Below are 16,691 nucleotides of genomic sequence, written 5' to 3'. Positions count from 1 at the left end.
ACTGAGGGTGAGGAGACTGAGGGTGGGGAGAATAAATCCCTGTAAAACTGAAAAAAGCAGTTGCTGATTCCCATAGGGTTGGTGGTGAGGATCCCATCTTTAGGTTTAATTGAGAAGATCATTGAAAATGAGTCACATTGCCTAAGCCTGAGAGCCAATAGTTTACTACATCTGGCACCAGACACATAATAGCAAGACCTGGTGAGATGAACCACAAACTCGGAGCGGCGTGACAGAAGGGCATTCAGCTCGGCCCTTATGTTAGAAATACGGATCTCATGGTCCTGATCCACCACAGCAAGGTTCACCTTCTAACTGAGATTTTCAAGATCAGAAATCTTCTGACAACATTCGTGAGTCAGGCTGCTAGCAAAAGCAACCTTGGCATCACAAAGGAAGCCCTTATCAGCCATCCAGCAGTAGGCTGGGTCGTCAATTGAGCCCCATTAATAGAGATAAATTCTTCAAGTCTAGAGGTCAAATAAGCTATAAATTTGATTCTGAAGCAGAGAAGTATTAAATCTCCATTGCAAGGCCCGAGGAGGTAGAGAGAGCACAGCCAACTGGAGGAAAGCAGATCAGATAAAGAAGAGGAAAGCAGAGAAGCATGAGAAACAGCAGGTACAAGAGAGCGAGAAACAAAGATGTAATATACAGTATGTCAGACTGGGACTGGAAGCGAGGAGAGAATAAACAGCATTCTCTGGTGGTTCATTAGACGGAATGAGTCGACCACATTGAGGTCCTCCACAGATTTACACAGGGAACGAGTGGAGGGGGGTACCTGGCTACCCACAGGAGAGGGAGATTTATCCAGAACAGGGTCATGGATGGCAGTTCCAGTAACAAGCTCATATTCCTGGAATTTGAGGACATGGTTAGACAGGTCCAGGAAGGATGAGCCATGAGGGAGGGTGGAAGCATAAGCAGCAACAAAACAGACCTTTATGCCCCCCAGGTCAGAAAGAATATGACAGAACGTGCCATCAGCATCTCCTCCGGAATTGATAATACGAATATGAAGGACCCGCCTGAGCAGAATGACCCCCCCACATCTCCGAGAGGAAGCCAATGAGGAGGAAGCAACCCTGTAGAACCTGGAGCCTCACAATGCATCCCGCTGTCATAAATGTCTCTGCTGTGAACCTTCTTTCTATGGCATAGAATGATAAACATGAGGCAGAAGTATAAAGGAGCTGCGCAATAAAATAACTGTGGGCACTTGTTGTATGCAGACACAGTGTCCCGGCTTATTTGGTGCATCACATAACCTAATAAAGAATGTGCTGCCTTCATACCCTGTCTTTGGCTGTTTTTTCAACACAGAACTTGGCAGGATCCCATGAGCATTGGGACCAGGAGGTAAATAGGAAACAGGTTCCAAGGCCGCTGCGATCCAGGGAACCACAGAGGTGAGAAAAACACTTTACATATATACTGGTCTCTCTGAATTGGATTGACTGAGGCGACTTAAACTTGCAGGAATGTCTAGGACCTAAGCAGTTTTCTTTTAAGCAACGTTTGAACCTGCCCAGCACTGGTGAGTGTCTGGTAAAGAGGACTCTGTCCTACAAAAGAGAGAGAATAAAAAAAGAGCTGATCACTTGGGGGTCGGTTCAGGGAGATCCTAGGTAAGTTTGGATTTCTAAAATGGGATCTGGAAGCAACAAACAAACAAAGGTGGATGTCGAGATGTGTCCTAATATAAATATTATGAGATTTAATTATGGAGTTGGGTCATGTGAGCAGCTGCCGTTTTGGATAAAAGAATGTAGTTTTCCGATTTGAGACAGATGTGAGACTTCAACAAGTAGAAATAGATAATGAAAAACGGAAAAAAAAGAATAGGGTGAATGTGAACTGGACCACCTTTGGAAACTGGGAGGCAGAAGCACAGAGGCGTGATAGAAATGGCAGACAGTCGGGGAGGGGGGAAACTCAGTAAAAGTTCTGTTAAGAAACCCACATAGACTGTGTGAGTGTGTCATTTAAGAACGCACTACACAGCATAACACTGACTATTTGGACTGCATTTTAGATTGGACTTTTCCGAAATATCCACCATCTAGATTGAGGTGGACAATATTACCGCCCAACACCCAGATTACGATCATGGGGACAATGTGGAATATCGTTCATTCCTGACCAGGATCAACTAATGGAGGCTTTCCCTGTGTGAATGGACATGACCAGGACCTCCTCCTGCAAACAACAGGAAGGAGAAACTATCACGCAGTATTTGCAGAGGCTAATGGAGGTTAATGACACCCATTATGGAATAGCAAGACCGGGCAACATGAATGCAGACGCGGTTGTGACCGCCTACGAAGCCCATTTTTAATAGTTTCTTAAACAGACTGAGACCGGACATAGCTGCAAACAGACTTGCATCACCTGTGATTTTGGCAAATTACATTTAATTGAACAACATGTGAAATATGCAGAGAAATTACTAAGAGACAGAGCGCAGAAAAAACAGAGCAAAAAGGACGACACACTTTACAAGGCAATGCTAACCATGGTGCAGACCACTGGAAGCATAACGGCATCAGGACGAGGACGGGGAAGAAGCAGGGGCTCAGGGAGGGGCAGGGGCAAGATCCAAGGCGATAATGCGGTGGCTGGGAGAGACTGAGTCGACTCGGGTGGGGGGACGGGAAGGAGTGAGTCCAAACGCACACTGTCCACCGCCGCTCCCGATGCTTTGCTCCTTACTAACCCCGCTAACTGTAATGAAGACTCGCTCACTCAGTAAAATTCCACCGTGACTCTCGTGACACAAGCTATCACATATCTAGGACAGAAAGTGCAGAAGCTACAAGCCACATATGTAAAATACGACTCAGACGCGCATAAGGCTACCCACTGTGATGTTGATGGTAGAAGGAAAAGACAGAGTTTCTGGTTGATTCTGAAGCAGGAAATTCTGTAATAAAAATGACTAAGTTCGACTCGCCGCCCAAACTTAGCGGAAGGTTCCTGAACACTGTGAGATCGTCTGGCCAAACTATAACAGAAAAGTTCACAAAGCCTTTAAGATGCAGATACTAAATTCAACTTCTCATACCTACTATTAGTGCTGTCCTGTAAATTTACTGGCACGAGATTTAATGTGTAAACTGGGCATAGTGCTCATCAGCACCCCAGAGGGATTGAGAGTGACGAGACTGAGTGAATTGGACATGAGTGAACCTGGCAGTTTCACTTTAGTGACACATGATCTTTCACCCTTCTGTGTGTGTATGAGTGGAGACTCGTACCTACAGCTGTGTGTTCAGTGAACGACTTACTGATAAACCAGGCAAAGACACGCGCACACAATGCACAACATATGAGCCCTAGTGATTTGCACTCTGACTGACATGTTTCAAAGGGGGATCCAGATGAGCAATATGAGAAGGAATGGTACAAATGGAGGTGAGATAAGCTAAGGTTGGAAATGATGTTTTGGAGTGATAGGAGATGCTGTGAGTATTGATGCTACGGGAGTAAAGAGGGGAAAGACTCACCCCTACATTCTAGGAGTGAGGGGGGGGGGGGGGGGGCAGTCGCATGTGTCACTGGCCAAAGGTGCAGAGGATGAGTGGAAGGATCTGGGCCCATGGGTGAGACGCTGTATGAGTGTGGATGACTGGGAGTATATGTGTGACCTGACAGTGAAGTTCAGCCCCTCCATAAAGACTTATGTGACTGATCTAAATTACTCAGTTATTGCTGAAAGAGGCATATAATTGGCAGTAAATAGACCTGGGCAGGCAAAAAATGTGGTTATTTACTATCCCAACTTACTGGAGACTCATAGTGTCTAGCAGAAGCACCAAGGGAGCTGTGGGCTGAGGGAAAGCATGACGAGGGACTGATCAAGGGCGTGGAACCAGTAGTCATTATGTCAAAGTCTGATAGACAAATCAGACAGTCTAAATAGACCAAACCGCAATACCCACTGAAAGCAGAGGCGATAGAGGGAATCAGGCCTGAATTCCAGTCATTATTAAAAGCGGGAGTAATAGTGCCATGTGAAAACTCACCGGTGAGAACGGCCATTTTTCCAGTTAAAAAACACACCAGTCTGGGGGAACCAGACTCATGGCGTTTTGTACAAGACCTGCAAGCAATAAATGCTGCAGTACAAGCAAGAGCCCAAACGTGCCAAACCCATTTACAATATTGTCTCAAATTCCACCCAAAAGTGCTCATTTTTCTGTAATCGATATGGCAAATGCGTTTTTCAGCGTACCGATACACCCAGACAGTCAGTACTGGTTTGCAGTCCAGTTTGAGCACAAAACTTATATGTTTACCAGACTGTGTCAGGGATACTGTGAGTCACCGACAATTTATACTGAAGCTCTGAAGCCTGAGCTCTCTGGGGTTGTCACCAGGCACGGCTCTCCTACAGTATGTAGATGACCTTCTGCTAGCGGGACCATCCAAGGGGCAATGAGACACTGTAACACTAATATGCCATTTGGCAGAGCACCGGCACAAAGCCAGCCTGTCAAATTATAATTTATGAAAACCGAATTTCTGGGGCATAATGTATCAGCGAATAGGAAGTCATTAGATGCAGAAAGAGTAACAGCGATTAAAAATATTCCGAAGCCTCAAACTAAGAAACAGATGGTGTCCTTTTTAGGGATGTGTTCATATTGCAGGACTTTTATACCTAACTATGTGGTATTAGAAGCCCCTTTGAGTAATTTAATCCATGGGAAAGGCTTACAAGCACATGATAAGGTTACGTGGAATGAGGACGCAGAGCGGGCCGTCAGCAACCTAAAACTAGCGCTGCAGACGACCCCCACTGGGGGTATTCCGGACCCCATGGGCCCTTTTGCCCAAACAGTGGATGAGAGGAGGGGCTGCATATGCAGCTCTATTGGAGATGCTGAACATTACTGTGAAAAGGAGCACGGTGCTAAACCCTGCCATACTGCCCCCCACAGGAGGAGAAGGGGAAGGACACTGTTGGGTGGCGACCATAAACCAAGAAGTGAGAGGTGGGGTGTGGTACGGTCCCAACAACAAACAGCGGGGTGTGAAGTGAGAGACGGTCATGTGTCAAAGCGGGGATGTACAGTACAATAGCACAGCACTGATTCACAAAGGGATTCATTAATTACTTGTCAGCGCTGCATTATCTGTGCAACGCATAATGTGGGAAGAGGCCACCAGACTGAGCAAGCGGCTCACCCACAGACAGAAGGCCCATTTGAACATTTACAAATAGACTTCATTGGACTGACACCTGCAGAAGGTAAGAAGTACTGTTTGCTGATAGTCGACATGATTTCTAAGTGGGTGGAGGCTTTTCCCACCCAAACAAGACACAGGAGCAGCAGCAAAGGCCCAGCTCACAGAAATGATCCCACAGTGGGGAATTCCTGGGAAGATCAGCAGTGACAATGGCTCTCCATTTGTGAACATTAAGACAGGCGGGGAAGAGCCTGGGCATTGATCTCAGACGGCACTGTGCATACCACCCTGCCAGTGGGGGGCGGCAGAAAGGGAGAACGGCACCTTGAAAAACAAATTAGCAAAATGCTGTGAAGATACAGCCTTGAACTGGGTAAAGGCCCTGCCAATAGCTTTGCTGCTTATGAGAACCAGGGTAAGAGCAAAGGTTAACATGAACCCGTTTGAAATAATGTTTGGCAGACCCCCTAATACAGGTATGGGACCCAAACTACAACCCAGAACGTCCAGGAGTATGTGCAGTGATGAGATGTTGCAATACTGTGTGCGGGTGTCTCTGTTCTATCCCATGTACATGCGCATGTGACGGAGTAGAAAAGCACTTGATTAAATTATTTAAAATAGTGCAAAGGCGCCCTCTAGTGGTAGCACGGTATGGTGTTGCTTGCGGGAAATCGCGCGAACTCCCCCAAAGCAAGTTTGGATATTGAACGGGTAGGTCGTGTTTGTTAGTGATCCGGGATAAACTGTGTTTTACTAGTATAGAAGTGCACAGAAGCTATGGTTTCTCATGCATTGTGTTTAGTGATTTACTCACTAACAGACCACAGCATGTGAAACTTCGCGACTGCGTGTCTGATGTGGTAGTCTGCAGCACGGGTACTCCGCAAGGTACAGTGCTCTCCCCTTTCCTTTTCACACTGTTCACATCGGACTTCAGACAACACGGACAGCTGTCACCTCTAGAAGTTCTCTGATGATCCAGCCATCGTTGGATGTATATCGAAGGGTAACGATCTGGAATATGGGGGGGGGTCATCGCCAACTTTGTTGAATGGTGTGTAAGGAATCACCTCCTGATAAACGCCAGTAAGACAAAGGAGATGGTAATTGACTTCCGCCAGAAGGTGACTCCATCTGCACCAGTGAACATTCTGGGAGTGCAGGTACAGGCTGTGTCTGTGTACAGATATCTGGGTGTTCACATAAACAACAGACTGGACTGGTCACACAACACAGATGCCCTGTAAAAGATGGGGCAAAGCCGTCTCCACCTGCTGAGGAGGCTGAGGTCCTTTGCTGTGTGCAGGACACTAAGGACCTTTTATGACACTATGGTAGCATCTGCTGTATTCTTGCTGGTGTTCTGCTGGGGGTGCGGGAGCTCAGGAAGGGACAGGAAGAGACTGAACAAACTGGTCAGGAGCACTGGCTCTGTGCTGGGCTGCTCTTTGGACTCCACTGAGGAGGTGGCTGAGAGGAGGATGCTGGCCAAGTTTACATACATTATGGTCAGTCCCTCTCACTCCCTGCATGACACAGTGAGGACATTAGGAAGCTCCTTCAGCAACAGGCTACTGCATCCAACATGCAAGAAGGAACGCTTCTGCAGGTCCATCATTCCATCTGCCATCAGACTTTATAACACCTCAGTCACCTAAAGTTCATAAATTATGTCACTATTCTGTATATTGTGCAATTCAACTATGTTTACATCACTCGGTGCAATCTGTATGTATGTGTACAGTATATGTATGTATGTCTATTTTGGGTCTGTGCAATATGTGTAATCGTGTGCAATAATTTTATTATTTATTGCATTTGTTACAGTATTTTTTTGGTCTGTTTCTTTTCTATTGCTTTTTATTTACTGGCTGTAGCAACAAGTAAATTTCCCCAGTGTGGGATGAATAAAGTCTTATCTTATCTTATCTTATCTTATCTTATCTTATCTTATCTTATCTTATCTTATCTTATCTAAACTCATTACCTTGAGATGACTCCTTGATATATGTGTATACTGATAGCTTTAGGTTTGATTAGCATGCTAACTGCTTCTGTTCACATTATCTAAAGGGGTTTGTCCTGAGGCCGTTTGAAACCTACATGACTTCACTGTACCGTGTATATTTACTGCAGGTAATACTTTCAGGATTTCGCTTAAAAATGCAGTTCTGGTTCAATAAGCAGATGCTTGGGTTGCATTAGGTGCTAACGCTGTATTTCTGTAAGTTAGTTAGCTATCTACTCTAGTCAGCTAATATACCATTCAGTCAGTGTACGATGTCGTTGTGAGTTCCTAATGTTCCTAATTATACACTGTCTGACCTGCCTTATACACTGTCTGACCTGCCTTATACACTGTCTGACCTGCCTTATACACTGTCTGACCTGCATTATACACTGTCTGACCTGCCTTATACACTGTCTGACCTGCCTTATACACTGTCTGACCTGCATTATACACTGTCTGACCTGCCTTATACACTGTCTGACCTGCCTTATACACTGTCTGATCTGCATTATATACTGTCTGACCTGCATTATACACTGTCTGACCTGCCTTATACACTGTCTGACCTGCATTATACACTGTCTGACCTGCATTATACACTGTCTGACCTGCCTTATACACTGTCTGACCTGCCTTATACACTGTCTGACCTGCATTATACACTGTCTGACCTGCCTTATACACTGTCTGACCTGCCTTATACACTGTCTGACCTGCATTATACACTGTCTGACCTGCCTTATACACTGTCTGACCTGCATTATACACTGTCTGACCTGCCTTATACACTGTCTGACCTGCCTTATACACTGTCTGACCTGCATTATACACTGTCTGACCTGCATTATACACTGTCTGACCTGCCTTATACACTGTCTGACCTGCCTTATACACTGTCTGACCTGCATTATACACTGTCTGACCTGCATTATACACTGTCTGACCTGCCTTATACACTGTCTGACCTGCCTTATACACTGTCTGATCTGCATTATACACTGTCTGACCTGCCTTATACACTGTCTGACCTGCCTTATACACTGTCTGACCTGCATTATACACTGTCTGACTTGCCTTATTAATCTGCGTCCAGTAGCAGTTCTATTGAAAATGAATTATTTGCCTTTGATGATGAATCTGTTTTTATTATGATGCTGAAGTCATTGAATATTTGAAGTCAGGGTCAGAGATGGAGGTCCTGTACCATTCCCTACAATAAAGGCTGTATCATTGAAATTCAACACAGCAGCGCCATCTAGTGGACCAGTGGAGAGGCTTTTCAGGCTGGGCAATGTAGTGTTAACTCCAAGGAGAAATAGACTGTCTGACAAACGATGTGAGAGACTCCTCCTAATGAGATATAACCACTGGTTTACTGATAAATAAGAAGCTTTATTTATTTATTTATTTATTTACCATTTAAATGTTTTTCCTCATTTAAATTTGTCTTAATTTTGTAATGTTAGAAAAAAGCCAGTCTATTATTTTCCATCCATCCATTTTCTGTGACTGCTTATCTTATTTAGGGTTGTGGGGGGTCTACAGCCAATCCTGGATGATATGGGTGCAAGGCAGGGAACAACCCAGGATGGGATGCCAACCCATTGTGGGGCACATTCACACACGATTCACACACATGGGCAATTTGGCAACTCAAGTTAGCCATATTTGTGGACTGTGGGGGGAAACCCCACAATGACACGGGGGAACATGCAAACTCCACACACATGGAGCCTTGGCAGAGACTCAAACCCGGGTTCCAGAGGTGTGAGGCAACAGTGCTAACTACTGCACCACTGTGTCACCCTACTATTTTATTTATTTATATTTTATTTTGGGGCAATTTATATTTACACTATGTGCTGTTAGAAAGCCCAGCTTTTATTTTTATTTTAGTTTTTATATATTGATATAGTTTTATTTTGAGGCTTATAGCCTGATGTCAGTGCTGCCTTCACTGGCCTGTTTGAAACACATGAAACATGCAGTGAGTCTTGTTCTGTAAAGTGCTCTTTTGACTGGTTTTCATCCCCTCTGAAACCATTCTGTTGCCTTTCTTCACTTTATTAATGAACCTAAAATATAGAATTTCTAAATGTCATCCTTATAAAAACTGGGAAACTGATACGTGGGTATATATAAGGTTTAGTGATATAGGCTATTAGTGACTGGCAAATAAAACAATGCATCACTGCAAAGTAGGGCTGTAACATGTATTCGTTCCGAACCGTCACGGTACATGGGTCACGGTTCGGTACATGATGTCGTCCGGAGAAGACGCGATTAAAGCAATGCGGAACTAAATTTACAAGCGTGAGTTTCGTACGGAAACATTAAATAGTGACCTTTAAAAAGTTTAGCTTCAAGCTGATTCGCATCTCGTGAAAGCGCTCATAGCATGGCTACTAAAAACGGTACAGATGAGCTGGAAGACCCGCCTGCGTCTTTTAATTCAAGCGTGTGGCATTATTTTGGGTTCCCAGTGAATTACAACGGCAATGGACAGCGAATCGTAGATCAGACAAAGACGGTGTGTCGGCGTTGCTCGGCACCTGTAGGGTATGTGTGTGGAAACACGTCAAATATGATAACGCATCTTCGACGGCATCACCCAGATGTGAAAATAACCACCGGAGTCCAACTGCTGCTCCCGGCAGTTTTTAAACAGCCTCTAGATGCCAGTGCAGACAGAACCAAAAAAATTACAGAAGCAATTGGCATTTATATTTCATCACCTATGCAGCCTTATGCAGTGGTAGATGACCCCGGCGAACTGCTGTCTACTTCGCTCTAACAGAGCGGGCCCTCAAAAACAAGGAGATTGCCAACCTGTGTGACCAAGAGGTCAGTGTAGGGGAGAAGGTGATAGAGATTATGAAGCCTTTGAAGACCATCACTACAATACTGAGCACTGAAACAACACCATCAGTTTCAATGATCCTACATCTCAAAACAATGATCCTAAAGTCCATGGAACAAAAAGATGACGACACTCCTACTGCTAGAGAAATCAAACATGTCACCAGTGAAAACGTGCAAAACAGATACTGTGACCCTGCTCTTCAGGACTATTTTCACAAGTGTACTGCTCTTGATCCAAGATTCAAGAAACTTCCTCATTTGGATCCTGCCTGTCATCAAAAAATCTATGAAAATCTCATCACAGAAATTCCGAGCAATACAGAACAGGTATGTGTTATGTATTTTATATTAAGGTTGATATTATATATGAAAATACCTCATAATAATTTCTCCTGTCCTAATTAACCTAATTATCACTAACTATCTTTCTTTTTGTGATTTAACACTCTAGGATGTGAGTGAATGCTCTACATATACCAGCCCATCAACTTCACAGGCCAGTCCAGCTCCAGTGACATCACAGCCAGCATCTTCCCCTCCTACAAAGACGTCAGCCATGGCTGAACTTTTTGACCCACTTTTTCAGTCTGGTCAGAGGAGTAAGCCTGACTTGAAGCAGCAGTTGAGGGAGGAAGTGTTTGCCTACATGGCAAAAGAATGTGTTTCAGTCGATTCCAACCCACTTGCCTGGTGGAAGGTTCATGAGTGTGTTTATCCTAATCTGGCCATGATGGCAAAATGTTTTCTGGCTGTACCTGCCACCTGAGTCCCCAGTGAAAGGGTTTTTTCAACAGCAGGTGACATAGTAACTGCCAGCCGATCTGCCCTTGCAACAGACAATGTGGACAAATTTTTTTTGAAGAAAAACTTTAAAATAAAATCTGAAGTCTGAGCACCTTTCAGAGGTATATAATTGATTGATACAACAGTCAATAACACAGTTAATCGCAAATGTGATTTGTTTTACTTAAATGAATAATACTTGAATGAATAACTTCATTTTTTTTGTAAAATATTTTTAAGAAATGTTTTTTCAGTGCATGTTTTCACTGTGAGTTTGTTTGCTGTTTTCACTACATAGTAGATGAAAATGTGAAAATATTCTTGTGCCTTATTTTTGTAAAAAAAAAACTAAAGTTGCCAGTTGGCAAAAGAATACCATATCTGCCACCTCACTTACTTTCTATTAGGTAAGACTAATGTTAATTACTAATTTCTATTAATAACACAAGATGTTTCAGTTGTTTTTTGTCATCCATACATGAAAATATAAGCAAGAATGTGTGTTTACTGGTTAATACACTGCTGTTTGTTTAAAATAAATGAAAACAAACCAAGCCTCATGCTTTCGAATTTTTTGTTACTTAACTTCGCTGTATCGGAACCGCACCGAACCGTGATGTCAGAACTATAGTGTGAACCGAACCGTGACCTTTCTGTACCGTTACACCCCTACTGCAAAGTAATGCAAAAGTAATGTAACGAGTAGTGTAACTAATTACTTTCCACGGGGAGTAATTAAGAAAAGTAATGTATTACTTTTTTAAACAGCAATGAGTAATACGTCATACGTTATTTTTAATGCTGACCCCAACACTGGTGATGAATGAGGTTAAGATTCAGATTTTTATTTGTCACATGCATGAATGTCCTGCTACACCAGCAGTGAGATGAAACTGCTGCTACTCCAGACTGTGCAACAAACATGGTAGAAGGATATTAGTGAGGAAGTGGACAAAGCCAAGTATCTCTCTGTGTGCCTTGAAGCCTAGTTCATACTTCACTTTTCCTTGTGCCGTTATGGTCTGCACGGAGCTGTGTACATGCTACATTAGTCCGTGGATGCAGACTGTCGTGGTCGGCACAGACATACAGCAATGATACTCCCCAGACCAGTAGAGGGCAGATGTATTGCAACAAACACAAATACAAGCAGTGTAGTGAAATGGGCAAACTTCTATGCACTGTTTTAAAGTTACCAGGCTGGTATTACGGTAATACAGTATAACGGGGATTTTTAAATCGAAATTAGCCGGGACCCCCTCCCTCTCAATGAATTTTATGCCAAGATCTCAAAATTCCAGAATAGTGTTGCTTTTGAAAATACTGTATACCACAGTATATTGTCTGGAGGTTTGAAATATGAGATATGGCACAAGCCTACTTCTTAAACAACTGTAAAGTGACAAAATGAACAATAACAAACTTAAATTCTTAAACACTAAACTGCACTATATATGCAATGTTCTTGCAGTGAGGAACATATCAAACAATATACTGTAGATTTCATGTGGAAAACAACCTTCTGCTCACTCTACCAGCCTATTATCACTCTACCAGCCTATTATCACTCTGCCAGCCTATTATCACTCTACCAGCCTATTATCACTCTACCAGCCTGTCATCACTGTGCCACCCTATTATCACTCTACCAGCCTATTATCACTCTACCACCCTATTATCACTCTACCAGCCTATTATCACTCTGCCAGCCTATTATCACTCTGCCAGCCTAACATCAATCTACCAGCCTATTATCACTCTGCCAGCCTATTATCAGTCTACCAGCCTATTATCACTCTGCCAGTCACCTCTTGTACAGTACGTGTAGCAATAAAAAGTCCTTTTCAGCACTAAAGTTTCTCAAGAGCCGACATGGGATTTTCACCCAGAGAACCGCCGACTCACTGGATGTTTTTTCTGATTCGGCCCATTTTCTGTAAACCTTAGGATGGTTGTGTGTGAAAATCCCAGCAAATCAGCAATTTCTGAAATACTCACACCAGCCCGTCAGGCACCAGCATACATGCCACATTCAAAGTCACATAAATCACCTTTCTTCCCCATTCTGGTGTTTGATGTGAACATTACCTGAAGCTCCAGACCTGTATCAGCATGATTTTATACAATGTGCTGCTGACATATGATTGGCTGATTAGACATTTTCTTCAATAAGCAGTTGAACAGATGTACCTAATGAAATGGCCAGTGAGTGTATGTTGCCTATGAAGCTGCCCCCCCACAAAAAAATAAGGTGCATGACGCCCCTGCATGGAGGGAACCAGTGCAAACACGGGGAGAACATGCCAACAGCACACATGGGAACTTATACACAGACTTACTTATGGATGAAGCCAAGATGACCAGGAATGTAACTCCAGTTATTCCTGCTATGATGGTACGTATTTTCACTATTTTTTCTACGTCTTCTGAATATTTTGTCCAAACCACAAAGTTGACGACTGAAACGAGAAGAAAACAGTTAGCAAACATAAAATTCATTTCAAGACAGAGAATACAAAACAAATGTGTTGAGTGTCCTGTGTTTAAGACGCTGCTCTGCACAGCCCTGTCAGCTGGGGGAAAAGGGGTTAAATCCCATGTCAGACACTGTGGCAAAAAAACTTAATTTGAAGATATAAATAAGGTAACAAAAGGTAACCCAGGGTGCTGGGGGGCAAGGGGGCTTTAATGCACAGGCTTAATCAGGGGCCTCCGCTAAAAAAGAACCAGCCCCCCCACCCACTGACCCGGACAAATACAGCTTTAATGAGAACAGCAGTGGGCAGGATCACAGGGGGCCTGGAGCCTCTCCCAGGCAGCACAGGGCAGAGGTACAGCTTGGATGGGAGGCCATACACACACAGTCACATGCTATGGGCAACTTACAGACACCAATTACCCTGAGAGGGAGACTCTGGGCTGCTGGAGGAAACTGGAGTAACTGGTGGAAACTTACATGACATGGGGAGCACATTCAGACTGTACAGACACAGAGGAGGGGGACTCAAACCCACATGACATGGGGAGCACATGCAGACTGTACAGACACAGAGGAGGGGGACTCAAACCCACATGACATGGGGAGCACATGCAGACTGTACACAGACACAGAGGAGGGGGACTCAAACCCACATGACATGGGGAGCACATGCAGACAGCATACATACACAGAGGAGGGGGACTCAAACCCACACGACATGGGGAGCACATGCAGACTGTACACAGACACAGAAGAGGGGGACTCAAACCCACACGATATGGGGAGCACATGCAGACTGCACACAGACACAGAGGAGGGGGACTCAAACCCACATGACACGGGGAGCACATGCAGACTGTACACAGACACAGAGGAGGGGGACTCAAACCCACATGACACGGGGAGCACATGCAGACTGTACACAGACACAGAGGAGGGGGACTCAAACCCACATGACACGGGGAGCACATGCAGACTGCACACAGACACAGAGGAGGGGGACTCAAACCCACACGACATGGGGAGCACATGCAGACTGTACACAGACACAGAAGAGGGGGACTCAAACCCACACGATATGGGGAGCACATGCAGACTGCACACAGACACAGAGGAGGGGGACTCAAACCCACATGACACGGGGAGCACATGCAGACTGTACACAGACACAGAGGAGGGGGACTCAAACCCACATGACACGGGGAGCACATGCAGACTGTACACAGACACAGAGGAGGGGGACTCAAACCCACATGACACGGGGAGCACATGCAGACTGCACACAGACACAGAGGAGGGGGACTCAAACCGACATGACATGGGGAGCACATGCAGACTGCACACAGACACAGAGGAGGGGGACTCAAACCCACATGACATGGGGAGCACATGCAGACTGCACACAGACACAGAGGAGGGGGACTCAAACCCACATGACATGGGGAGCACATGCAGACTGCACACAGACACAGAGGAGGGGGACTCAAACCCACATGACATGGGGAGCACATGCAGACTGTACACAGTGTTACGTGCCGTTGTTTTTACCCCGCCTCCACGTGCGAACTCCGCCCACGACTGTGCCCGCTAGACCTGCCCTGGCTCCACCCCCACCTCCGGGCCCCGCCTTCGATTCCTGCTCGACCCCGTCACTTCCGTCCGGAGAGGGATAAGAGCCGGACGGAGAAACACTTCGCTAGCTTAGCTCATTGTTGGATTATTTGTTGGATTGCTTTATTTGGTTTGATTATTTGTGTATGACTTTTGATTTCCTTGACTACCGATTCTTTGCCTTACCCCTTTCTGTACTTTCGCCCGGTCTGCTTGATTTTCTGGTTATCGATCTTTTTGCTTGCTTTTGGTTTACGTCTTCGCGCGCCCCTCTCACTTTGACGCTTTACTGTGTGTATGTTTTGTATGATTGTTTGGTGCTTAGGGAGTGATTGCCGGTTTTGTTTGGAAGTTTTTGTGACTGTTTTTGGATAGGGAGTAAGGGTTAACACTTATTTGGTTTTCGCACTTAGTTAAGCTAGATAGGGGTTGTGTTTGGTAAGTGGGTTTTGTTTATTATTTTGGCAATAGTCACTCCTGAGTTTTACGCACCTGGATCATTTGTTCTGTGTCTGTCTTGCGTGAATAAAATATAAAAAAACTATAAAAATATCCTCTTTGTCCACGTGTGTTCCCTTGTACACCACACCCTGTGTTCCCCTCGTTCCCCTTTCCCCATTCCCTTCCTCTGTTACACCCTAACCCCTAGACAGGGTCGTAACAGAATTGGGGGCTCGTCCGGGATCTTCCTGTCTGGGATATCTTCGTTCCTCTGTGTTGTCCTTCTGTGTACTTTCGGTTTTGCTTGGCGGATTGATTGTAGTGGGGATAGTTGGTGTACTTGGGATTGCAGTATGGCTACCTTTGACCTGCTCGAGTTTACCCTGAACCCCACGCAGGAACACTTTGAATCTTGCAGGAAAGCTGACCTAGTAGCCATTGCGGGGTTTTTCAACGTCAGGATTCCGATTTGTGCGTCGAAGCAGGAAATTAAGCGGGTCCTGCACGACGAATTAGTCATGCAAGGTATTCTGCCCGAGCCAGGTGAACTTTCGGGTGTTGCACCTTGCCCACACCGGTCTCCTGCGTCGGCGGAAGCAGAAGGCCCGGTGCCAGGGGTTCGCATGGATCCCGGAAGTCCCGGCTCGTCTAAGGAGGAGATTCTCCTCACAATTCGACTCCGAGAAACCGAACTGGAGATTAAGAAACAGGACTGCCAAGCCCAAATCTTACGAATTAGGGCTTTGGAGTTGGAGGCAGAACGGGATGCTAACATGCAAAGGGCGAGGGCAGGTCCAAAACCGCCTGTTCCTCACCCTCGTAAGGTAAGCTCGCCCCTTGATGCCGACCGCTCCACTGCTCGTGCCGGTGTAGGTTCACTGGACGAGAGTGTGCGTCCTAATGCTCCATCTCCCCCGGTTCCTACCCGATCCCCTGAAAGGGAAACTACTGGCTTTGATGTAAGCCGTCACATTGGACTTGTGCCCATTTTTAGGGAAAATGAGGTAGACGCTTACTTCCCCATCTTCGAACGCATTGCGACCACCTTGAATTGGCCCCGGCATCTTTGGTCGTTGCTACTGCAGTGCAAGCTTGTGGGGAAGGCTCAAGAGGTCTGTTCAGCCCTTGGTTTAGAGCAAAGTCTCGACTATGACATTGTGAAGGCTACAGTTTTGAGAGCTTACGAACTAGTGCCTGAAGCATATCGGCAGAATTTCAGGAAGCTTTGTAAATCCGCCTCGCAAACCCACGTGGAATTCGCTCGGGAAAAGTCACTCCTCTTTGATAAATGGTGTACCGCTAGTG

The 16,691-nt window shown here is 45.2% G+C and overlaps 1 protein-coding gene across 1 annotated transcript in view; it reads right to left on the bottom strand.

The window, feature by feature from the left end:
• Window positions 1-16,691, bottom strand: part of LOC111839800 (uncharacterized) — a 108,765-nt gene that overhangs the window by 54,198 nt on the left and 37,876 nt on the right. The window contains exon 10 of the mRNA XM_072718638.1: window positions 13,195-13,314. Within this exon, the coding sequence (XP_072574739.1) occupies window positions 13,195-13,314 (120 nt within the window). The remainder of the gene's footprint in view (window positions 1-13,194; window positions 13,315-16,691) is intronic.

Source organism: Paramormyrops kingsleyae, chromosome 12 (assembly GCF_048594095.1).
Source record: "Paramormyrops kingsleyae isolate MSU_618 chromosome 12, PKINGS_0.4, whole genome shotgun sequence".
Lineage (NCBI taxonomy): Eukaryota > Metazoa > Chordata > Actinopteri > Osteoglossiformes > Mormyridae > Paramormyrops > Paramormyrops kingsleyae.
The sequence above is the reverse complement of the archived record's forward strand: the minus strand, read 5'-3'. Positions and strand labels throughout refer to the sequence as shown.